The 26,032-nt window shown below is 38.4% G+C and overlaps 1 protein-coding gene across 1 annotated transcript in view; it reads right to left on the reverse strand.

Annotated features, from left to right (window-relative positions):
- Positions 1–4,396: 4,396 nt before the first annotated feature.
- The window catches only part of KAT2B (lysine acetyltransferase 2B), a 65,421-nt gene continuing 43,785 nt past the window's right edge, over positions 4,397–26,032 (reverse strand). The window contains exons 11-18 of the mRNA XM_023749253.1: positions 25,579–25,705; positions 18,981–19,091; positions 15,886–16,029; positions 13,008–13,122; positions 11,009–11,045; positions 10,688–10,751; positions 10,508–10,592; positions 4,397–6,456 (exon numbers count right to left, since the gene is read on the reverse strand). Coding sequence (XP_023605021.1) covers positions 6,263–6,456; positions 10,508–10,592; positions 10,688–10,751; positions 11,009–11,045; positions 13,008–13,122; positions 15,886–16,029; positions 18,981–19,091; positions 25,579–25,705 — 877 coding nt within the window. The 3' untranslated portion in view covers positions 4,397–6,262. The remainder of the gene's footprint in view (positions 6,457–10,507; positions 10,593–10,687; positions 10,752–11,008; positions 11,046–13,007; positions 13,123–15,885; positions 16,030–18,980; positions 19,092–25,578; positions 25,706–26,032) is intronic.

Below are 26,032 nucleotides of genomic sequence, written 5' to 3' on the forward strand. Positions count from 1 at the left end.
CTCCAGTACTCTGCTAGCAAATTCTAGCTTCCTCGAGGATTCTATCTTCTCAACTCAGTGGTAGTATTGGACTCTGTTTGGATTCCCTCTTTTGAAACTGCCATGGGAAGAAATATGGGCTCACTCTGCTGATTTTCCTTCTCTAGGATCATGGCCCTATTATACCTGTTGTCCAATTTCTGAAAACAGTTTATTCTGCTTTGGAGTCACTGATTTTTATAAACAGTCATGCCTTTTATTGATTGCAAGAGAATTCTTAGTTTCTTGAATATTGCTTTTTCCTCTATTCTCTCCTTACACAACTTCTAGTAATTATTCGATTTTGACTTAACTAAATTCAGTACCAGGCACTGTCCTAGGCATTTGAGATACCTCGGTAAGCAAAACAAATATTCTGCCTGAATGGAATTCACATCGTTTTACAGCCTAACCTCTGTCTCTTAAACCCTTTTCCCTAGTTCTTTACCTGTGTTCTTTGTTTCATTTCATCAGTTCTATGTTCTAGGTCACGCATTCTGTCCTTGGATGTATCATACATAGCCTATTTAACCTGTTTTGCTCTCTATTTTTAACAATTATACGCACTTATTTTCTTTCAGAGTATTGATGTTGTTTTCACATTAGGTGTCTAAACTTGGTATTTGTTTTGTTTGCTAACTTTTATGATTTGTTTGCTCATGCTTCCTAGTTTTCTGTGAACTCATCCTTCATGGGACAAAAATTTGATCATGCTTAACAGCTTAACTTCCTACTAGTATTTCCCTTAAAGTCCAGTATTCTCAATATGACATATTATGGCACTATACCGTCTCAGACCATTCCTCTCCTGTTGGGTTATCGCATTAACGTCATTCTTGACTGCTTCAGGGATTTCTCAGCCTACATTGTTTCTGCCTGCGTGCCTCCAGACTTTGCCTTAGTTAGTGCCCATTCACATTTGTAGCACACAGATTAAGTCATTTCCTCTGGGAAGTTTTCCCTAAACTCCCACTTACCAGATTGTCCCTTTTTTTTTTCTTTTTCTCATATATGAGCGTTTATTCCAATACTGCCAGCAGTAGGGGAGAGCAGATCATCCACAAAAATCTGCTCTGCAGCCCCCCGTTAGCCAGCTGCTTATGTAGGGTAGGATCGTCTCTTCCTTTTTATAGTCAGCACTATACCCATGGAAGCTCCAGAATTTCCTTACAGACAAGATCCTGTGATGGTAATTGTTTGAGGTTGGGGAAAGGAACAAGGGAGTGCTTAGGCAAACTTGAAGCTACAGATAGTGGATAAGTATCTTAATTTAAGTTGTATGTTGATGAAGCTACCCTTGGTACCACCACTGTAAGCTCTACCTTCCATTGTAGCTCTACCTTCCATTCTTCATAGTTGTAATTATTCAATGTCTGACCTCCCCATGAAAATGTATACGACTGTGATCATTTTTTACTAGCACACACTCTAAGTTTCAGTAGCTCTTGTGGGCCTGTTATTAACACCCAGGCTCCTTAGCAAGGTGTTTCCTGACTTTCTGCAACCTGATCCCCACAACACATCATCAACCTTCACCCAACCTCATAGTAATCTCTCACCTCTGAATTCACAGGTGTTACCTTGTCACATGATTCACATTTCATTTCCAGTAATAGATTTAAGTCTTCAAAAGCTGGCAACTCATATTTATAAAATATTTTAAAAGATATAGGAGGGATATAGCACAAAGCTACAACTGTGTGTGTTTGAGTGTTGAGAGGAGCAGTGCTGGCACACTTACTTAAAAGCAGTCCGTGGGAAAAAGATTTGAATTAGAGCTTGATCACAAATTTATTATAAACCAAGTGTACTCTATCCAACTCTGAAACAGCCTACAGCAACCAAACCCAAGGACTTTCTTATAGCCCTTCGCCATTCTGTTGCAGATCTCTGTTCTTGCATATTTTAAAGCATAAATTAGATGTCCATCTATTAACTGTAGAAAATGGGAGGTTAACAGAGAACAAATGAATTTTAGGAAGAGTCCAAGAACCAGGGTAACATGTAATGAAAAAGTGCACAAAGTGAACATGTGCATTATTTTAAGAAGGTCCTTAGCTTCCAAGTTCTCCAAGGGATTTCTTTTAAAGAACTTTAAACCTAGATAAACTAAAACTGGCAACAATAAACTAAAACTGGCAACCTTTGGTTTAGCTCAGAAAATCACACACACACACACAAATTACACATGCTGTTTCTCATCTTTTAAACTAACTGCCAAGATTATATTGGACTTCCCAATAATAAGAGAGAGCAGGAAAGTTAACTTGCTTTCCTTGCTTTTCTATGCTCTGTTGAAATTATATTGCTCTTTAATAAACGCAAAGAAAACCTCCAGCTTTGTCACTGTTACAAGTTCCTTTTTTCACAAAACAAAAGATGCTCCCATGAAGAATCCAAGGCATAAATATCCATAAAATGCAATGGACTTTTCATGATGCGAGAGTGTTCTCACCTCCTCAGCACCTTGTTTACTTTATTAAAGCTCTTTCTCCAAATATAAATGAAAACCTGCTTGCTTTCTTTTCTTCTCTTTCAGTTCGTTTTTCATCTCTTTACCTGTGACATTACTAACACTATTTATGCTCTGCCAATCTCCATCTTAACTTGTACTAATAGCACTGATACACCCAAAGGAGAAGGTAAATAGCACCACACCACCAAGAGCCTTAAGACTCAAGTAGAGCCATTGATTTCAGTCCCTGCCACCACTTTCCTTACCCCCAACCACCACACTCTCACCTTTTTCTGCCAGGGGAGGGGGAAAAAAATGTTTAAATAGTCAAGAAATCTAAAAATGTTTCAATATGTGGGGGTTGGGGGCGGAGAAGCCAACTTAATTACTACCTCTTGCCGTTATGACTTTTGATATTCCAAAGTAGCTGCCCTCTTTTCTTTGGGGTTTTTACTTTGCTAAAAGGAGAATGCTAGTTAAGGGGCAGAGCAGAACAGCTCAGAACATTATGGAAAATGCCAAGGGCTGCCACTAGGAACCCTTCCTTGTGCAGGTCTTAGACTCAAATAAACACTGAGGGTTGGTCTGAAGAGTATCAGCTTAAAGGGGATGGATGACACATTAGTAACCTGCTCACAGTACCTCAGTCTGATCCTATTTCTACTTTTTAGGCTCCATAATTACAAATTTTGCCTCCAGGTAATATGAAGCCCTCAAAGTCTTCTTTCCACTACCTTCTTCTAATGAATACAACCAGCTTTTAATTGTGTATTGAATAATCAAAAAAATTAGAGCGATTTTTGACTATGAATATATGGGGTGGGGGTAAGAGAGAAACTTACCTCGATTGCAGACGTTTCCTTTCCTGTAGAAGGACATCCTTCATCCCCTGGCTTCCTCTGCCCCTCACTCATTCCTCCTCAGGAGGGTCTTACCTAACTGGTGAGCCAGAGTGAAGAACTGGGCTGGGTTGTTCTGTTCCTCCCTCACCTGCGCCTCTTCGGAATTGTTCTGCCTTCAGACAGCACCATTGCTCTTGGCCGTGTACTGGACCTAATGATAAAGGCCATGCCCGTGGATGGGGAAGTTGGTAGTGGTGCAGAGCTGTTGGTGATACTTTATAAGAATGTCTACCGAGAAAATAAACTTCTACAAGATACCAAACAGTGCCTCAGTACAAAGCACTAAAGCCAGTCCAAGATACTTGTAACATCATTCTTCATTAGAAATCTAGATGCCAGTCAAGGTTTTCTTAAAGTTGAGGCATTTTTTTCATTGTGAGCATTCTGAGTATCTCCTCACATTCTAGGATTCATTATCAGAAAGTCCAATATCCCCAGGTACATAAGCCATATCCTCCAATATACACTTTATTATTAATAAAGATATTTTGGCAATCATCTATGCCTATGCTCTTGACTTCTCAGTTCAGAATTCAGAAGAGGAGAACTCCTTGGTGGGTCCTCATATACCCCAACAGGACAGAGCGTTATTTCCTACAGTCAGCTTTTTTTGTAATAGAAGCTCATATGGGAGAAACGTAAAAATCAGCTGTATTTGTATCTCTCTGCTCACTCATCTGTTTCACTGATGCAAAGTAGAGGAGCTGGGGGGAATTTTTTATTTCTAAACCAGTAACACTCTTCTTTAGCTGAGTTGTGTTTTTTCTTGTTTAATGAGTGATGGTGGGCAAAATGCAGTGGACAATTCAAGAGACACAGGTACAGTAAGCGTCCCTCCTCCTGAAAAGCTCTCACTGATGAGCTGGAGATTTTCATGAAACTTCCCACAAATACAATGCTTCTAAACATCTTCACAAAATGCTTAAGAACTAAGAATGAAGGATACACGCCTTGGTCATCAACCAGATCTTTTTTCCCCTGTTAAAATCAATCTGCTAGAAGAAGAAAACACACCACCAGATTTGAGAGATTTTTAAAATATAATTTAAAACTATTTTGTACCAGTACAATATATTAATTTTACAAATGTAAAATTTTTATCAGCTGTTAAAGCATTTGCAAAAACCACACATCCTACTTCAGCTTTATTGCACAATATCTATAAGAAAATATTAATTTTTAAATTAGAAAACATAAAAATGCTTTCAATATAGAAGAGACCATCTGATTTTAAAGACAATACTCTATAAGAATGTCTACCCAGAAAATAACAAACTTTCACAGGATACCAAGCTGGACAGATGCTTCGGCAGATCCAGTACAAAGCGCGGTGTAAAACCAGTCCAGGATACTTTATCCAAATTGTATCATCATTCTTCATTAGAAATCTAGATGCCACGCAAGGTGGTTTCTTATACTTAAAAAAGTTGAGGCATTTTTTTCATGTGAGCATTCTGAACTTCTCTTGCCTATTAAAAATAATACTTCCAATTTAATAGCCATTTGCAAGTTTTTTTTCCCTTTATGCAGATTATCTCTGGCAATTGTTTTTAATGACTATTAACTGGTCGTCTTTATTCATTTATGCTGATAGAAAACATCAAGTTAAATACATTTTTAAAACCCAGTTCTTTACAAAAATCAGTTTATAAATGTGTGTCACAAAAATTAGTGTCGAGACCATCAAGAATGGACTTCAATTGCTTTATGTTAGTTGGTTCTCCCAGAGTTGGGATGGCAGATGTCCCACTTATCTATGTAGTGTTGATCAGGAACTAAATCCAAGCACTAGGATGGAATCCCAAGACAGATTAATAAGGCTGTACGATGGGCTTTGGTGGGATATTACCCTGGGTCTATAAACCAATGTAGGTGTTAAAATACTGACAGCAAATCTTGGTGGTCATTTAAGTCACCTTAGACAATGAATATACACAATCTGAAGATGCAAAGGGAAAAATGTCCATACATAACATTATCAGTGGGGTGCTGTGTAGAAAAGAAACCCCTATTTATTAGAACAAGAATCCACCATGTTTGATACATATATAGATTATACCTCTTTTCTTATTAAAGCATGTTGATTCAATTAAAAGTGTTCCTTTGTGGCCCAGGAAATTGCCTTTTGGAACTTATGGCCTGCATAAGCCACGTCAAATATAATAGTATACGTTTGTGTAGAGAAAATAATTATTAAAATAGTGGTTATGCACTCACAAGTTTTTTGCAGGTAGATAGAATTATCAAAATCCCAGGTGCTTATTAAAAAGTTTGCATTATTTAGAATTTCTTCCTTAGGAATCAAAGCAGTTGCTTTTCTGGAACGGCATCTTTCAGAACTGCTCAAAGCACCTCATCTAGATGAGTGTTTTTAAAAAATATATAAAGTCTACAGTGAGACTTCAAACATCACATATTTCACCTTTTACGGGCTTTTTATCACATATCCCTTCCTTAGAAATCCTTCAGAAAAAAATAAAAATAAACTCTCACATTCCATTAGAAAAAAATGGAAACATTCATGGTCTGACTTTTCTGGATTCCCCCAAATCTCGGTACTATGTGCAATTTCCTCATATACAGGTTTTGAGGAAACCCCTGATCATCTCCTATTGAATATTCAGCTAATGGACATGCCATAGAAAATTGACATTAATAGTAGTAAATAGATTAAAATCTATTTCATAAAATAAAAATGTTCTATGACTTCCATTTAAATACACATCTGAAAAGCTAAGAGGAGGTTTTTGTTTTTCCAAAGTGCTAATTAATACATTTACAAGTATCTTCAACACATTATGTCCAATTTTTTGTAAAACTAAACCACCTTGCTTTAGGCACTCTGCTTGATGAGTTTCTAAGAAGCGAGGGGTGGGGGGCGGGAGAATCACTTGTCAATTAATCCAGCTTCCTTAATCTTACTGAAGAAGAATTTCTCCAGGATATTGGCACATTTGTAGTATTCACTCTCAGGGGGGTTGTACTCTTTGCAGTTGGTGAAGACTCGCTGTAAGTCTGCCATGAATAATTTCTTAGACACATAGTACCTATTCTTGAGGCGTTCACTCATGGTTTTCAGATCTGCACAGGAAAGAAAATAGGTTAGCAATGTTTGGCCCCTTTTGAACACTAGCTGACAAAAGTGAGACTGGGAAGGAAATCTTTCATATCTTTCATCACTTAGATTACATTTTTACCAGCCCAATGCCTTTGTTGAAGAGAAATTCATATGATCAGGGAAAACAGTTCTTAAACTTTATGTTCTTTCTTTTGTGAGAGTTTCTTGGGTAAAATCACAGCATTTTAACATGGAAGGGACCATTATTAGTCATCTGGCCCAATCCCTTATTCAGCACAAGAAGCGAAGTTGATGAGCAGCAATAAGCATGATAAACTGAGTACTGTCGGTTATTCAGTCAGATTTATACAGAAGAGGCTTTATCTACATGGAGTAAGACAGGTGGAACATGTGTATTGAATCTGTCATCACTCAAAACAGAGTGAGTTTGTTTCACGAAAGTCGCAGTTGTCTTGGTGTTGCAGAGACAGGACTAAGTAGAGAAACTGATCGTAAATACATCTGCAAATAAATACACCAGTGACCTTGCAGGTAAAGTGGCTCAAATGAATTTAGTTTCATGCTCCATCAATGGCATAAGAATGACAAACTTAATCATCTATTTTCTAAAGCAAACAAGCCTTGCAAGACTATTGCAAAAAGAATTATTTTCCCAATACATCTACTTGCTTAAACTGTATTATTTTTATAAATGAACACGGTGCTTCATCTAAACTTATAAGAATACAACGGGGCTTCGTTAATCCTCGGTCTCAGGACTGATTTAAAGAATCCCATGCAGATTAGAAGACGCTAACATCTTCCACTTATTAACATTAACTTATTAACATTGTCTACTTATAAGTCCCTAGTTGCCTCTAAGCCTGGTTCTATAATTAAAATTTGCATTAACATGGAAAAATAAGTCAAATTCACTAAAGAAATACTTCTGGCCCTAGCTGGTTTGGCTCAGTGGATAGAGCGTCGGCCTGCGGACTCAAGGGTCCTGGGTTTGATTCCGGCCAAGGGCATGTACCTTGGTTGCTGGCACACACCCAGTAGGGAGTGTGCAGGAGGCAGCTGATCGATGTTTCTCTCTCATCGATGTTTCTAACTCTCTATTCCTCTCCCTTCCTCTCTGTGAAAAATCAATAAAATATATATTTTAAAAAAAAGAAATACTTCCGAATATCAATAATCCAAATTCCCACTATATTATCAAATTTTCCAGAGGGAAAGAAGCTTATAACCAAATACACTGGAATTATCATTTAATAAGATAGATACATTTATGTGCAACATCCCCAAACTGGGAGAAGTTAATTTGCATCAAAATCCTAAATCTACCACAAAGAAAAAATGGGAAATATCTGCTTTTGCTTATTTCCTTTGACTCAATTAGAGTCATATCATCACATCTGAGTTCAACTTTCAATTTTCTTTCTTCTCTGACTGAAATAGTTTGGAAAGTGAGAAAAAAAAGTATTAAGACACACAAAGGTATAGCAAATATTCCACTAAATGTCTCATCCTAGTGTCATTGAACAGATAAAGATGTCTTCTTGTTTAAGAAAGAAAGAGCAATTAAATTGTGCCTCTCTAGATAAAATTAGAGGTGTACCTTTCTTCCAACTAAATACCTGCCACTTAAGAATGCTGCCAGACATAATGTTTTAGAAGACATGTTTAACCAAAAGAATAAAAGGGGGAAAAGACAATGAAACTTCACACAAAAAAGTTTATCTAAAAACTTTTCAAATTATTTTTTGGAAGGCAGAGGGTAAGAAGAGATGGGGAGAGCCTAAAATATCTAAGAAACAAAACAAGAACCATAGAAGTGTTTGGGCCTTTCTGAATAATAACCACCAATTCTGCATATTTCCATATTTCCTTTCTATTATAAAGTGATAATAGCATTATTTCTCTAGCCTTTTTAGATTATTTCAGTTGACCAAACAGCATAAATTACAAGAGAAGGTGATTAAACATCAGTAATTCCAAACATGGAGACACCATTAAACTAATCTATTTTCATTCCCCCCACCAACTTGGGAATTCTGGATAAATCCAAAAACCCTGCCTAGCAACCCACGTGTGATAAGAAGATATGCTTGGGTCAGACTCTTCTGACAATGTTCCTTAAATAAAACAGGTTAGATCTCATTCACACGGAAGAAAAGAGTTTTTTAGGGCACAGGGGAAAGAGAAGAAATGTTTTAGGGAAGAGCCAAGAAGGAAATGAGGAAAAGTAAAATTACTGACTTGTCAGTCTTATCCTTAAACACATGACCATCTTAGGGGGCAAGACTGCATATTTTGCCCAGCACCTAAAGGCATCCCAACAAAATGACGGTGGCTCCACTAAAGAGCACCATTTACCGTGTTCATTGACTTTGTCCAGCACAGACCTTAGCCCACCACTGGTCTTACTCAATGTGGTCAATTTCCTCCTCCTGAGCATTCAGCTATACACACAAGTGGGAAGCAATTGCAGAGGCTCACATCCTTCTCGGACTTGGCCAAGCAAAAGCCTTCCAGAAAGCAGCTGTGAGTAAACGATGACAGGCAAGCCCGCTAGACCTACCACTGCAGGTCTGCAGAGGGCACGTGGATGGGCTGGAAGAAAACTATTCTCTGCAAATGCATACAACCTCCCATGAAGGTTTCACAAAAGAAGTGGAAATGATCCCGAAGATGAGGATGCGAAGGTCAGTTAACTTTTGAAATGTACGTAAAGGGTTTTAGCGTATTGTTTTACATCGTGGAAAATATTAATTCCCAAATCACCTTTCCATTCAGAACTCAAGACCCAGTCAACCCTCACTTTGGTTTTCATGTACTGAAATACACAGAAGCAAGGCAGAGAGAGATATAAAAAAGAAAGAAAAGCATATGGGTGCATGTCTTCTTTAAGGAGTAGAGACTACTGAAATCATTACCAGGACTATATAAAATGTTCATGTGAAAATGAATGCTACAGAAAACATCTACAAATAACTCTGTTATCAGGGAGCTACTGCATCCCTTTAACTCTTCCTTTCACACTTCAATCTTTTCTTAGCACCAGAAATAGATGACAGGTAGAAAAGGGACAGAAGACACGGGCTCTCTCCAAAAAAGTGGCCACACAACCGACTGAAAAGAGAACGTTTCAGCTAGCTGTCTGTCATTTGACTGACACCAAACTGGTTTAATTTGGGGGTTCTCAATTCACTCAATCATTCCTTTTAGTACGCTGCAGGCACAGTGGCAATTTCCACAAGTCTACATTTCTAGTGGTGTTTTTGTTTGTTTGGTTTTGGATGTGGGACAAAGCTTAAAATAGGAGTATAAAGAGTGACATTAATAGTATTCATCAAGAGCCTGAAAAATCAAGGAGTGTACTAACTAGGATTTCTCCCTCTGAAAGTACAGCAAACAGCTTCACCTAACTTCTCTTGCACTCTCTTCAAGAATTCTCAGATTCAAAATTTATCAAGAGAACAGCCTGTGCTCTGGCTGGTTTGGCTCATTGGATAGAGCGTCGGCCTGGGGACTGAAGGGTCCCAGGTTCGATTCCGGTCAAGAGCATGTACCTTGGTTGCAGGCACATCCCCAGTGGGGGGTGTGCAGGAGGCAGCTGTTTGATGCTTCTCTCTCATCGATGTTTCTAACTCTCTATCCCTCTCCCTTCCTCTCTGTAAAAAAAATCAATAAAATATATTAAAAAGAAAAAGAGAACAACCTGATGTTTATCCATTTGCAATGGGTAGAATATAAGCGAGGTTATGTCCAAACAGCCACCTTCGTATCTAGTGCTGTCTACAGTCCCCACCTGGGCTTCTGTGTCTAATACATTGGTGTGTGGGCTCTCAGATAGCTGCAGAACGTCTCTCATGAACACAGCCACCCACTTCTCCTTTGCCATTCTGTTCTGACATCACTGCCCTCCCCGGGTACATGGGATCCCACCGCCCATCACACACACCCTATCCTACGACTGAAGAGTACAAATTAACCTCAGTAACCATTTGTCCCCCACACCACCAGCCAGGGAGTTTTAAATCTATACTTAGAAAATGTTAATGGCATTACCCATGGGGAACCTTATAACTTCATAATATCCCGGAGCTTCTGTTCTCTTCACAGGTTCCATGAAGGGCCAAGCGCTTTGATGGCTCTTGGGGGGAAAAAAAAAGTAAAGTATCAAATATGGAAATTCCATGTGAGAAAATCATTTCAAAATATTGGCAATAGGTGAATGAAAACGCCCACCTTCACCTGCTGGAGGATGCTCTTGAGCGTGCTGTAGAGCTGGTCAGAGTCTTTGGGCTCTTTACTTGAAAGGAAAAGAGTGAACAACAAGGAACAACGATTAGTATCTTACCCTCTTGCCAGGTGATTCCTATTCAGCTCATTTTTACCAAAAAAAACTAAAACTGGATTCATTCCTGATTTTTTTTTTTTAATGAAAACTGAAACCCAACAATTGTATTGGTGATTACACTGGGTTTGCCCATTTTCTCTAAGTTGTTTGGGGGGAGGGGGGACAGAGAGAATCTCTTCCATTATTATCTTCTCACCCATCACACTTACCTTTTCTCTTTTCCACTCTGTTTCCAGCCTGTCTCTCCTATATGACAATGAAATAAACACTGAATGAGAACTGCTTTTGGCAAGAGAATAACAGTTAACACTTAACCAAAACGCAATAAATCGCAGCCATGCCTTCATAAATCTGTCCCTGGGAAGACACTGAAATGAACTGCAGTCCGGTACTTTCTAACACGGCTAGCAGCGCAAAACGTTTCCAAGACTAACAACACTGCTCAATATGTTTTTTAAAGAAGGAACTCCAACCTTTCAAAGAAAATCACAAAAATTACAAATGCCCAGTACTGTGGGTATGTGTATTTTTTAAACTCTAACTCAATTTTTTTGCCATCACCATGTGAAAGAGTTAGGCTGTTATTTTAGGTCAGAACAAAGTCTGTCCTAGTCTCTATTTTATTTGGCGCCTGCTTGTAATGCAAGACGGTTTGGTGTAGCAGAAAGAAAACATAGTCTAGAGTCCAGTAGACCTGGAGTTGATTTCTTTTTTTTTTTTTCCTAATATAGTTTTATTGATTTCAGAGAGGAAGGGAGAGGGAGAAAGAGAAACATCAATGATGAGATTCATTGACTGGTTGACTTCTGCACGCCCCACCATGTGGATCCAGCCCACAATGTGAGCTGTACCCTGACTGGGAATCAAACTGTGACCTCCTGGTTCAGAGATCGATACTCAACCACTAAGCCATGCCGGTGGGCTGGAGTTGATTTCTTGCTTTCTCCTTAAAAGCTGACCTACCCTAGGTAAGTTATTTAACCTTTTGGCTCTCAATGTATCAATCTATAAAACAGAACTCTAAAAATTAGGTGATATTATCCCATAGAAGAATGCCTGGCACAAAATGGCATTCAGTGATACGGTAGCTATTATTAATTGGGATAATATGGGGAAGTAAAATTTCTGGGTCTGGCAGTGAAAGCAAGATGTGCTGTAGAGTAGATTTTTGTAAAGAAGAAATAGATATGAATCATATCATGAAAAAACAAATAATGTGGCTTTCTTTAGTTTGCATGATTTTGTTTGGCTTTATAAATCTTCAATATACCAGAAGACCTGGACTTGAACCACATGAAAGTGCTGATATTTGATCTACCAAAAGAACTATTTTGGCCCTAGCCGGTTTGGCTCACTGGATAGAGCGTCGGCCTGGGGACTGAAGGGTCCCAGGTTCGATTCCGGTCACGGGCATGTACCTTGGTTGCAGGCACATCCCCAGTAGGGGGTGTGCAGGAGGCAGCTGATCGATGCTTCTCTCTCATCGATGTTTCTAACTCTCTATCCCTCTCCCTTCCTCGCTGTCAAAAATCAATAAAATATATATATTTTTTTTAAAAAGAACTACTTTGTACATTTTAGCTCAATACAACTCACTGCTAACATACTCTCAGATAAGATCCTTCAAGAAAACTGTTGTAAAATAGGGAACCGGAATCAAATTATGTGATTTCCAATCATCCTTTCTAGAAGTTTGGAAACACTAATTTACCCAAGCACAGATCTATATGCAGATTGCAACCATGATGGCAATGAGATATGGTGAGAACAGCAAGCTGTTTGGAGGAGATAAGAAATGGGCTGCTCCTCACCAAGCCAGTTACTGGCCATGTGCCACGTAAGGTTAAAGGACTTAACCAGCTGGAGACTGAATTTCCCCATTTGTAAAAAGCAGAATCCCCTACTTTCAGGGTCACATGTGGGTAGTGCCTAGCACTGTGCCACATATAGCAGGCTCTCAGTACATCATGGCTACTAACAGCTACAACAAGGGGTCATCTACGCTTTCTTTGGTTTGTTTGCAATTTGAAGTAGAGAAAAGATATCAAAGGAAAGCACTGGCTGCCTTCTTAAAATACTAGAAATAACACAGATGGAGAAGGGCAGGGCAAAAAGCTTTTTAAAGTACTGCACTCCGGTAATAGTTTCCAACCCTTCTGGTGGCATTTCCAAAAGATTTTGCTTTTAAAAGAAGATCCATATACATACTAATTCCAGGAATGCTTTCTATCGGGATCTGTCGAACTCCATCTTTAAAACATGAAAGTCCAGGGTAGACTTTTCGAATCTGGGCTTGTTTTCTTTCTATCAGCTTTTTAATGATCTGTAAAGCACAGGAAGAAAGCGTGGTCAGTGACAGAAGTCCGTGGCTCCAGCCCAAGTCAGCCAACCTACAGAGCTATTCCCCTAGCAAAATGAAGTCTTCAGGAAACAAAAGGGGAGGAAGGGGTGAATTCTATTCAATAGGAAAGTCATGATGACATTCTATTACATCATGTCCATTTAGTATCATTCACACAACCTCTTTAGTACTTGCCCCCTCAGAAAAGTCGAATTGAGAGAACACACCAGCCCCAGTGCCCACTGTCCTCTTTAGCATCAGAGCCGATTCTTTTGCTCTGTGTGTGCGAGGAGCCCCTGGCAGAGCTACAGCAAAGCAGCTGAGATCTGCTACCCAGACTAGCGCGTGAACCTCTTCACATCCATGACTAGGAACTGTTCCTTCGGACTAAAGGCCTCGGAAAGTTCCCCAAGCCTGGGAGGATGACCTTACTACTCGAATTTTTCAAGGCTTGAGCCGCAACCTATGCTGTTTGCATGAAAAAAGCAGCTCTAAAGTCTATTAAGGCATCACACCCAGGATGTGACGCTTTTGAGAGAGGTGTTTGTTTTATAAAATAGTTCCTAATGTACAGAGGTAATTAGTTCTAAAATAATTACCAAAGGAAGAAAAAAAGCACCAAAAAATCGCCAGGCTGCCCAGTTCAAAACACATCTCCCACAAAGCCATCTCAGATGACACAAGGCACTATGGATGCCACCATTCCCTTGGAGTCCACACTCAAGAAGTAGTACTCATCTCTCCACTCTGTGCCACCTGTCCAACAGCACTGGGTTTCTCTAACCACATCTACAATCTGATCTGCTAGAAAAGTCCACCATATATTTACAGTTTGTATGCTCCCACCATTAGTCCCTATCTTCCTCAAGGGGGGGTTTCAAAGTTGGAATAAAAGACACGTGTAAAAATCATTTGATTTCAATGGAAGAAGGTACTATGTGAATCCAAATATTTTACTATGGTGACCTGAGATCTCTTCTAGAAGAACTAGGTTAACAACTCCAAGCCTGCATCATCCATCCACTCAACAGTATGTGTTAGAGAAGGCTGGCAGTAGAGAAGGAAGGTGAGAAGGATAAAAGATCCAAGAGAAGAGAAAGAGGAAGGGGGAAGGCGCTTTATCTTCTAAAAAGTTGACTGCTTTTGTTAGCTCTGTGCTTAGGGCTTTCCCGTTCACGGAGGAAGAGCCAGCAGATCTGGACGATGTGAATTTGCAGACCCAGCCAGGGGAATCCTGCTCTCCGCTTAGAGTGAATTGGGAGATGAATTGGGCTGCTGGGAGGAGTGAGGAATGAGCAGCTAACAGCAGGCTGGTGGCTTTAGTTGGCCAGCAGCCTCTAATGCTGAACAATGAGCTGCTGAATTCAGACCTGCTCACTAAGCCCCAAAGAGAACAATGAAGAAAGCCAGCTCTTCAGAGACAGACAGAGAGAGGAGCCTGCTGTGATTTTATTAACTCTCCAAGTACCTTATTTGGAATTCTCTCCTAGGCGGACATTTTGACCAAAAAAACAACAAAGGTTGTTTTTATTTTCTAACTTAAAAGACAAAACAAAACAATAAACACTTTTTGCTCACTTCCCTAAGAAGCAGAAGAACAAATCTGAGCCACTTTAAGTAAAAGGAAAATATTTATGGAGCACCTACTATGCACCAGACACTGTGTAATGTCTGTTATATTGGTGATATAATAATTAATAACTGAGATTAAAAAAAATTAGTAGAAACCAGAAGAAAAAGATAGATCGAAGACAGAAGAACTTCTAAAAGTTACGTCCGGAGAAAAGAGCACTAAAATGAATAACAGAAGTATAAAGTGGGGGTGGGGGTTGGGAGTGGTCTGGAAGAGGTTAATGGGGGGAAAGGAGGACCTTATGTAATACTTTCAACAATAAAGCTTAAAAGGGGGCGGGGGAGAAGGAGAAGTAAAAAGTGGAATTCTATAGAATGACACAGCTTGAATCCAACAAACTAGAGGAGCGAGGAGGTGATCCTGGGCTTAACACATGGAGTTGATTCATTTATTAAATGGCCTCTGTACACTCCCAAATTATGCTCTTTTTGCATTATCTTTTTCCTGTCTTAGAGATATAAAATTGCTACAGAGTCAAATTATCAATCTTTCCCTTTACTGCTTCTCTTTCCGTTCATATGCATAAAAGACTTCACCCCAATAGTAGATAACAAGTCAGTTAATACCTAGAAATGTAACCTTCAGAACTTGCAATGTGAGAGGAGAGATGAATACATGCTAAGATAAATGACTGTGTAAGATGATGAATAACTGCAATGAGTGGATCAAACTAGTGCTGGAGATGTTCAAGGAAGGAACTGGAGCACAGGCTGAAGTTGTTCAATTTACGTCAGGAGAGGGAGGTGGGCAAAGACCTCAAGCAAGAGGGTTAAAGCATCAGTATTGGCCTTTGGAGAATAGTTTAGAGAAGAAAATAAAGACCTAAGTTTAGGAAAATGCTTGAGACCAGAATGTAAAAACCCTTGAAGGTGAAGTTAAGATGACTCATCATGTTTAATAAGTTTTGTTGTTGTTTTTTTTATACCAATGTAACAACCGCTGATGCTCTCAGGAATGGTAACCTAGAGGAGACAGACCAAGGATCTAGACAAGCCACAGCAAACTGAGATGATGATAGCCAGTGAACCCATTTACACAGAGCCCAGTGATACGCAACTCACCCCGACTAAGACTGCCCTGTACAGAGGAACATGAGTCAGTCCCGTGCTTACCTCCTTCTGCTTCTTAATGATGACAGAAAATTCTGTGTATGGGATCTGTGGATTTAGCTCACATCCCATTAAAGTGGCTCCTTCATAGTCCTTGATGTAGCCAACATATTTGGTTTTAGGTATTTTAATTTCTTTGGAGAAACCCTGCAAAGCAAATAATAAATTCATTCATGTGGGCATTGTGCACCAAATATATACTGAGTGCTAACTATGTGCTAGGTACTGTGCTGGCATCAAGATATGCTTCTTTCGCCCTAGCTGGTTTGGCTCAGTGGATAGAGCGTCAGCCTGCAGGCTGAAGGGTCCCGGGTTCGATTCCAGTCAAGGGCACATACCCAGGTTGCGGGCTCAATCCCCAGAGCGGGGCATACAGGAGGCAGCCAATCAATGATTCTCTCTTATCATTGATATTTCTATCTCTTTCTCCCTCTCCCTTCCTCTCTGAAATCAATAAAAAATATATTTAAAAAGAAAAAAATGATTAAAAACAAAAAGATATGCTTCTTTCAAGTTCTCATCATACTATTATTATGGGAAGGAAGAGCATGAAACCCTTCCATGAAATTCAAAAGCATCAAAAATCAAACATGCAGCCCTAGCTGGTTTGGCTCAGTGGACAGAGCGTCAGCCTGTGGACTGAGGGGATCCCGGGTTCGATTCCAGTCAGGGGCACATACCTTAGTTGCAGGCTCCTCCCCTACCCGGGCCCTGGTCAGGGTGTGTGCAAGAGGCAACCAATAGATGTGTTTCTCTCACATCGATGTTTCTCTCTGTCTTTCCCTCTCTCTTCCACTCTCTCTAAAAAAATCAATGGAAAATGTCCTTGTACGAGGATTAACAACAACAAAAAAACGAAACAACAACAAAAATCAAACATACAAATAGGAAACATGACAACATTTAAAAAAATAATTCTAGTAAAACACAATCATATTAACAAGTGTTGTGTTTGTTTGTTTTAACAGGAATGAGTATTAAGTAAAATAAGGTTTAATTTTGCATTAAATTGCACAAATTCTCCCAAAGTGGGGGCGAGGGCCTCCAGGATTCTTAACAAATCAACAACTAGATTGACGTAAAGTCTGAAAGAAAAGCTTATCAAAAAAATACAGCTATTAAAATTCTGACTTTAAAAAAAATGAAACCCCAAACCCCAACTTTTCAGGCAAAAAACTTTCAGACCATCACAATGTGTGGTTGTGTCAGTGACATTAATGCTTTGCAACATGTTCATTTACATGCTTTAAGCTGTAATAACATAGTGCCATAGGGTATGTATTCATGTATATTTACAATATAAACATAATTTTCCTTACAGTGCCTATTTCAGTTTTTTTTGCAGAAAATTACTTGGGCTTCAGAACTATCACCGGCAGTTTCCTCCCTTCTCTTTCAGCAAAAACTTATTTTCCAAACAATTATTGCCACCGCCTTCCAAGGGGACTGTAGGCAAGTCATTTAAGAATCGTGGCTGAGATCTCACACTTTGCAATGTCCTTACAACCTAGGAAAGCGGACTCTTAAGCCCTCAGTGAAGCAATCCCACTGAGTTCAGTCAGGTAAGTTTAATTATAAAAGCCTCAAATGCATCCCCAAAAATGAGAAAAAAATATATACAGGCCATTAATTACCTGACGTTGGAAGAGGGAATGTTTTCTACTCATGTAAGAGCCTCTTTTTTTTTTTAAAGAAGTTAATAGACTTATGTTTTAAAATCTTTAAAATTGGGTAAATTGAAGAAAAAGCTATAAACAATGTTAAAACATGACATGCAACAGGAAATCATAAATAAAAGGTGAAACTCCTTATATAAAGTTTTCATAAATCAATGTAAAAATAAATATTTTAATAGAAAAGAGGCAAAATACAATGAATTGGCAATTCAAAAGAAAAGAAAAATTAATATAAAGGAGTCAATGATCAAGGAAAAAAAGTTAAACCTTACTATGATCATCTAAATGCAAACAAATACAATTCGTTACCCAGGAAAAGGGTAAAAGCCTACTTTTCAATTATCACCCAATTTCCTGAGCCCCCTTATATACCACTGACAAGAACAGAAATTGTTACAGTATTTGGCAATGCGTTACAAAGCCTTAACTATGTCTGGAAGCAACTCTACTTCTAGACATCTATTCAAAGCAAATTACCACAGATAAGGGCAACATACACGCACACACACACACATACTCACACATGTACACTTACATACAAAAAAAATACCTAAATGCACCCAAAATGTGGAATTGGTTTAATAAATTATTTTCTATTTATAAAACATTTCAGAGAACTATCAAAAGTCATATCAAAATGATCAGAATATATAAAGTAAAAAAAGCACGTAATTAAATTACAGAATGAGCCAATTTTTATATTTATATACACTCACAAACACACACAGAAAAAAAATATTAGAAGGGTATATATCCAAACATCAACTAACATTAAATTTCTCTGGGTGGTAAAATTGCAAGCAATTTTTCCTCTTTTCTTTGTGTTTCACTACACTTCCTAAATTTTCTGCAATAACTGTACATGACTTCTGTAGTCATATTATGTAAAGAACGTACCAGGATTATAAAGCACTGTGAAAATAAGTGTGCAGCCAAAGAATAATCCTTTAAAAGCCAAGCTGAAACCTCTGATAAGAAAGGACTGAGGGCAACCAATCTCCCAGCCTGCTGTGCAGGATGGAACCAGAATCGTCTGGAGCTTTTCCTAAACATGAGAATTTCCTCTCTGCTCTAAAGAGAGGCTTTCCACAGATTGAATCTGTGTCTCTCATACATGGAGAACTCGACTCACCCACACTGGGATGAGATACCATAACTCAGAATGACAGGATGCAATATTACATTCACTCAGAGATGGCATTCATTCACTCAACAAATATTTATCTAGTATGTACTATGTGCTGGTCATACCCTCTGAATCCAGTCTGAACCTTACTTAAGGCTTATAAAATAAATGTATGTCCTTCTTATAAGCAGAAAACAGTGAATGGGGGCAAAGGAAAGACGTATTGGAATGAAGGCTACCTGAGTGCATATTTTAAAAAGGAACGGCAAAACAGTGTTGCACGGTGAAAAACTTACCTGTTTCTTGAAATATCCGATTGCATATTCATCTGCATATGTGAGGAAGTTCAGGATGTCATGTTTTATATGAAATTCTTTCAAATGATTCATCAGGTGTGTTCCGTAGCCCTATGTGGAAGGAAGTTAGTATGTAGACAAATATATTAGGTTCTGAAGAAAAAATAAGTCCTACAAATTCATCAAGAAATACCGGTAAGTTTAGGAATTTGTACTTTGATATATTTTACCAATATAATACTAACACAATTTCTTGCATTTCTGGACGTTGAAATGAGTTACAAAGCCAAAACATTCAAAATCCTTAAACTGAGATATAATCATTACTTAGAAATACAAGTTTCTGGTTCTTTGAGAAATAACACACGAAGGCTATAAGCTTCAAGTTCAACACTAAAGTTACTTGCTGAATATTAATAAAGTCTTAGGAGTAAATACAGATTATGAATTTCTGCTTATCCTCAAAGTATTTGAGAACCTCAGATGAAAGGAGCAATGTAAACAAACAGTGCTAATCTTTACTGGAATGTTAACTAATCCGAGTGTTTCCTGTGTACTGCAAATCAGCAGTTCTTCAATGGCATCATCTTATACACAGGATGTCAACTAGGTCTTATCCAAACAAGGTCCGAGAAGCCCAGAATCTCTGAGAGAGCCAGAAGACATTAGGAAGTAACTAAAGCGAGTGAACAATGTTGAAAGAATGAATGATTGAAATATGAAAAACGAAACGCAATTACCAGGTTTCTCAGTGATGTATAAAACTTACAGGAAATCTATACATTTAAAATGACTGTTTTAGAACCTCATAAAAAGAGATAAAATCCAAGCATCCAGACACAAATATCTTCACATGAGTATTTTAAAACTCGGTGACACGCTTTTATAAAGAACTCAAATGCGCTCACAGGTATGATCTCATGAAACTGTAGTACCTCAAGGGAGAGGGACCTCTAGAAGCCATCTGGTCTAGTTCTCTATCCCATGTGAGGCTGGAAGTCTACCTCTTCTGGAAATTATTCTCCTACTGATGTTACCCAAGGACATTTTAGCTTTTCCCAAACAAATCACATCGCTGACACACTGTGAGTACAAATAAAACTCAAATAAAAGGATGAATGAAATCCCTCTCTTCTTGAGGACAAGAGAGTTATGTGGGAAAGATAAACATATAAACACATAATGAGTGCACAGAGCTGCACTGTTCAATATGGCAGCTACTAGCCACAAGTGGCTTCTGAGCAACTGAAACGTGCCCAGTCCAAGCTGAGATGCACCGGAGTGTAAAAGACACATCAGGAAAAAAATTCTTATTAATAACAATTTACACTTATTATATGTTAAAATGACAATATTGTGGACATAGCCAGTTAAATGGAAAATATGAAAATGAGTTTCACCTGTTTAATTTTACTTTTTTTTAAAGATAATTTATTGTTAAATGAAGAAGTCACAAAATGGAGGGGGACAGAGGTCAAAGATAAATTTATAATTATACTTTTTAAAAATACAGACACTAGAGCTCCAGCTGGTTTGGCTCCGTGGATAGAGCGTTGACCTGAGGACCGAAGGGTTCGATTCCCGTCAAAGGCACATGCTCAGGTTCCAGGCTCCTCCACGACCCAGGCCCAGATCAGGGTGTGTGCAGGAGGCAACCAATTGATGTGTTTCTCTCACATCAATATTTCTTTTTGTCTTTTCCTCTCCCTTCCACTCTCTCTAAAAATCAATGAAAAAATATCCTCAGGTGAGGATTTAATAAAAATAAACATATAGACACTAGAAATTTTAAAATTACATGTGTGGCCTACATTTGAAGTTCACAATATATTTCTTTTGCGCAGCATTGATACTGAGTGATATATCTGTACCTGTAACAGAGAAAAAGGCTATAAGATCATTAAGGGGGAGAAGGAAGAGAGTACAGAAGGTAAGAATATGTGTGAGCTAGGCCTTAAAAGAGTTATATCGTATGGAAAACAAGGTAAGGCAATAGATTGGCAATATAAATGTAAGGAAAAATAAACCTATACAAAAGATAAAGAAAAGTGGGTTTACAACCTAGGGGTACAAAGAAGCTTCTTTAAAAAAACATAAAATGCAAAAGCATAAAAGAAAGGACTAATTTACTAAGTAGACTACTTCAAATTTTAAAACCTTAAAGATATCCTAAGATATCCTAAACAAAAGACAAGTGACGAATTTGGAAGGGTATAATTGTAACATATATTATAAAGATTTAATATCAAAAATACATAAATATCTTCTATAGGATCAATACCAGAAAAAGAGAGACAGCCTTAAAAATATTGTCAGAGGAAAGGAATAAGCCATAAATATTACTGACAAATATAAAAATGATATATGATCTCAATAGTAATCATAGCACTCCATCAGGAGAAGCAATATTTCAAAAATAGTATGAAAATTTCTTTTTTCTTTTTAATCCTCACCTGTTTTCATTGATTTTTTAGAGAGAGAAAGAGGAGAAAGAGAGATGCTTCGATCAACTGCCTCCCACATGTGCCCCAAACGGGGATCAAACCTGCAACCTTTTGGTGTATGGGATGACACTCCATCCACCTGAGGCACCCAGCCAGGGCAGGATACTCAAATATCTTTACAGCTCATGGTACCTAGTGTCAGTAATAATAGGGGGACATGGTACTCTCAACACCACTGGTGAAAATGTAAATTGGTAAACCCATTGAAAAGGGCAACCTGGGAATAATTTTTTAATTTAGAGAAGCCACATTCATTCATGCAGTAATTCTACTTTTCAGTGTCCAGAAAAACATTTACAAACAGAGCATAAATGTTGTCAGTAGGGAAATGATTACATAAATTACAATGCATCCACATTATGAAATATAAAATAGCTCCCTATCTGTACTGTTCAATGGAAATCTCTGCAATGATGGAATAGCTCTTTATCTATATGGTAGCCATTAGTCACACTGTGGCTATTGAGTACTTGAGTGACCAAAAAACTGAATTTTACATTTTATTTCATTTTAATTGAACTAAATATAAATTTAAATAACTATATATATGCAATGAATTTGAAGGATCTCTAAGACATAATGGGAAGTATTTTTTAGGTATGTACAGTATGAATTCTATTTACAATGACTACAGAACACACAGTCACCTATTACATAGAGGTACATTCCCAAGCACGTAAATCAGTAGAGAAGCAACTGGAAGGATGCTCACCAAGATGACAATAGTGGGGCGGCAGGGACTTGAAGGGAGAGTGGTATTTGTTTATCTGAAAATGTATTTGTATATGAGCTGTCTAATTTTAAATTATTTCTAAAGAAAAATTTTAAAACTGGTGAAAAGAGAAGGATTGACTACTTGGAGGGAACTGCCTGTGCATATATATATAGTAATATCTAGAGATTAGTAGAAAATATGTTTTCTGATGAAATTCACTTTAACATAGATGTGTTTGATGGAAGAAAGCTAGGCTTTTGTTGTATATACCATCTATCTTGTAAGGAATTAAAAGAACTATAAATTTCCCCCTTTCACCCACAATCCAATGATTTGCCTAAGAACAACAATATTTTTTCTTTTGTAAACAGCTTCACAAAACCTACCTAAGATATGTTTCCTCAGTGGTCACCTCTCCAAAGAAATTTTCCATAGTCCAAGTTGCTTGGGAGTATGGGCTGTGTCTTTTAACTTGAATCCTCTCTGTGTCTAGCACTGGGACTGGCATTAGTGGTAGCTCAAAGATCTCTTTGGTTAAAGAGGCATTGCCAACATTATGCTATTAGAAGCAAATGTTTAGATTTCCACCCCAGAACTATTTCCCTTGTTTGTATGCCTTTATTTTGAATTGCCACCAAAAGGATTTTTTTCCAAATCTGCCTGGTAACTTCAGTGCTTATTTAAATATTTATTATAGTAAACAAGTGTTAGGTATGTAACTTTCCAGTTGCATGTCATATCAAATCCAAATAATTCTTAGTTGAGGAGACAGTCTCAAGCCAGGTGAGGAACTTCTCAAATATTATCTTGTGTGTGCTTTGAGCAAGGTAAATTCACATGCAAATCCCACTTCAAGCACTCGCAGGAATTTGGTGGTAAGCAATAATACTCCAAAATGAGTGGACACAAATTCTAAAGTATCATTTAGCCAAGATTTTTAATGTATTAAAGAAACATTTAAAACCACTTATGAACCCTCTGTTTTCACAAATGGGTGTTACCAAGCACTGGCTTCTACCAAACTCATCCATTCTATCCAGTTTTAAGAGGATAATCTTTTTTTCCCCCCCTAAAACTACCGTTATAAGTCACAAAAAGTGATTTTTTTTTCTAGTTCTTCCTACTGAGTTTGTGATGTTTGGCCACCTTCCTTCAAGTCTTTAGAAAATTACATGGTTTGAGGGGAAAAAATAAAGTGCCCTTCTGGAAAGTAATAAGACAAAGCATCCAATTCATATTAAATACCTTTAGTTTCCCTCTGGTATCCCTAAAAGTGTCCAAGTCAACCTTAATCAACCTTTCCAAACAAGGTGGTTGGTGTAGCTTTCTTTGAAAACAAAAATTATGCAATCTTTTTTTCTGAAATTATAAACCAGGGACTTATTTGCCAGCTCCTCTCCCTACAAAAAGCCAAACAAAAATTTCTTTTTAAGTAAGTTCCTAAACTCTGGACATTTGGAATTGTTTCTCACTTTGGCTAGAGGAAAATTTAAAAAAAAAAAAAAAAAAGTAATCGAAACAACAACAGCACCATCTAAAGACACACAGTCAGAACCTCTTGAAAAAGAACTAGACATCAATTTCAAGCAAATTTGAGCCCTCACTTTTCCGGTCAGAATGACAAATATAAGACTAATGAATTTTGCCCTTTGATGCTTAGTACTCTGAGCCAAAAGCAAAAAGCCCCATTTGTGCTTTGTGAGTATAAATAACCTCAGTGGCTATAATTGGCACTGTGAGCAGAGTAAGGCTGTTAATGGAAGCAAAGGTACCCACAGTACTAGCTGTAGCCTTCAAGCAGAGAATGATTGCTTCTCGAGACTTATTCTTGTTTTCTACCAATGGCGTTGCTTCTTTGTAGCTGCACGAGCAGCAATGCTTAGACCTGCACTGTCCAATACGGGAACCACGGGCCACATGTACCCCGGCAGCATCGGAAATGTGGCTATAGTTCGAGCCGAGACAATCTGTAAGTGTAAAATACACACTTGATCTCAGAGACTTAGTAAAAAACAAAGCACGAAGACTGTCTCATCATTCTTCATAGCATTGAGTACCTTTGCAATGACAATACTTTGGATATACTGGGTCAGATGAAATATATTTTAAAAATGAATTCTGCTTTCTTTTTAATGTGGCTGCTAGAATACGTAAAATCGCATGTATGCCTCACATTTGCCCGGCACACTGTATTTCATTGGACAACACTGCCTCAGACGTTGGCTGATTTTTCTCAGCAGCCAGCTAATCCTGAGCTGCTTATCTTTCCACCACCCGCCATACATTTGCATGATATTCTCTAGGGCTCCCCAAATACCAAATGAATAATCTTCTAAAGACACATTTCCTGCCTCCATTTCCCTAAGGGCAGCAGAACAGAACACAATCTAACCCAGATCAGAGCTCTTACTGCCCATTGAGAGTCTAGTTTATTCCAGTCAGGCTGTGATACCAACCGTGATATCAATAAAACAGCCAGAGTTCCTGGGGAGAAAGGGACGTAGGCCAAGAATAATCAGGAAAGTAAATTAGTCACACACACCACCCCCTAAAAACACTACATTCCAAACCCAGCATGAATACTTCTGAAACGTAGCCATAAATTTCAAAATTTTTCACAGCTTCCCTTATGGAATTTCTTTAGTTCCTGCCACCGGTGAGGGACAAAGTCATAAGAAATCTTCCTGAAGTGTAAGCCACCTAGATCATCTTCCTAATCCACATCACACCATGTCCTTGCTGATGGTTCCCTGTCTCTAGTTGTGTGTGTGTGTGTGTGTGTGTGTGTGTGTGTGTGTGTGTGAGAGAGAGAGAGAGAGAGAGAGAGAGAGAATCCATGAGTAAATTAACAATGAACACTATGATTTATTTTCAATCATCCTTCACTTGCCACAGACTATACCTGAGTTTGGGGCTGTGCAGTGTCCCTGTACTTTGTTCCAAGGTCCAACAGAGCCTTGGTAGAAGCACACCTGTTGGTATGTGGAACATTTATTCTCCTCAGGCACAAACACATTTAAGAGGATGCTTCTCAGAGAGTCCTGAACTCCACTTTGAACCTTCTCAGGACATGGCCCAGAGCCCTTCCCAATCTCTGCAGCTTTAGTTAAGAAATATCACATTCTGCCCTAACCAGTTTGACTCAGTGGATAAAGCGTTAGCCTGCAGACTGAAGGGGACCGAGTTCGATTCCAGTCAAGGGCATATGCCCGGGTTGCAGGCTCAATCCCCAGTAGGGGGCCACAAGAGGCAGCCAATCAATGATTCTCTCTCTTCATTGATGTTTCTATCTCTCCCTTCCTCTCTAAAATCAATAAAAATATATTTTTAAAAAAATATCACATTCTGCTTTTCTTCTAAGACCTTGAGTTACCCTTACCTTGACTTGCTCATTTGACGTTACAGCACAGAAAACAATCTCCGTGAATCCTTGGGATGGAAACATACGGAAACAGATACCACCAATAACACGGCCATCTTTAATTAAAGCAAGGGTTTTGTGTTTCCTGGAAAAATAAGATTATATCAAAGTTTTACCTATCTTGGTTATATAAATATACTTTTGAGGGGGTGTTCCTTATTTACCAACCAGGAAGGAGTGGGCAGTGTTTTTCTTGCATTTCTACAGAAACCTCCTTTATCTAGTCACTATCTCACCAGACCATTCTTTAATGTGGACTTTTAGAGCAAGCTTCTCTGTACACGTCTTCATCAGAGATTCCACCAGAACAAAATGCCAGCCACTTAAGAATGCTCTGAGGTTTACAAATAAAAAACAGAGTACATGTTCCAGTACAGGAACAGGGGTACCCCCAATGCCAAGGGGTCCAGGG

The sequence above is a fragment of the Myotis lucifugus genome, unplaced genomic scaffold, assembly GCF_000147115.1.
Source record: "Myotis lucifugus unplaced genomic scaffold, Myoluc2.0 scaffold_8, whole genome shotgun sequence".
In the NCBI taxonomy this organism is placed as follows: domain Eukaryota; kingdom Metazoa; phylum Chordata; class Mammalia; order Chiroptera; family Vespertilionidae; genus Myotis; species Myotis lucifugus.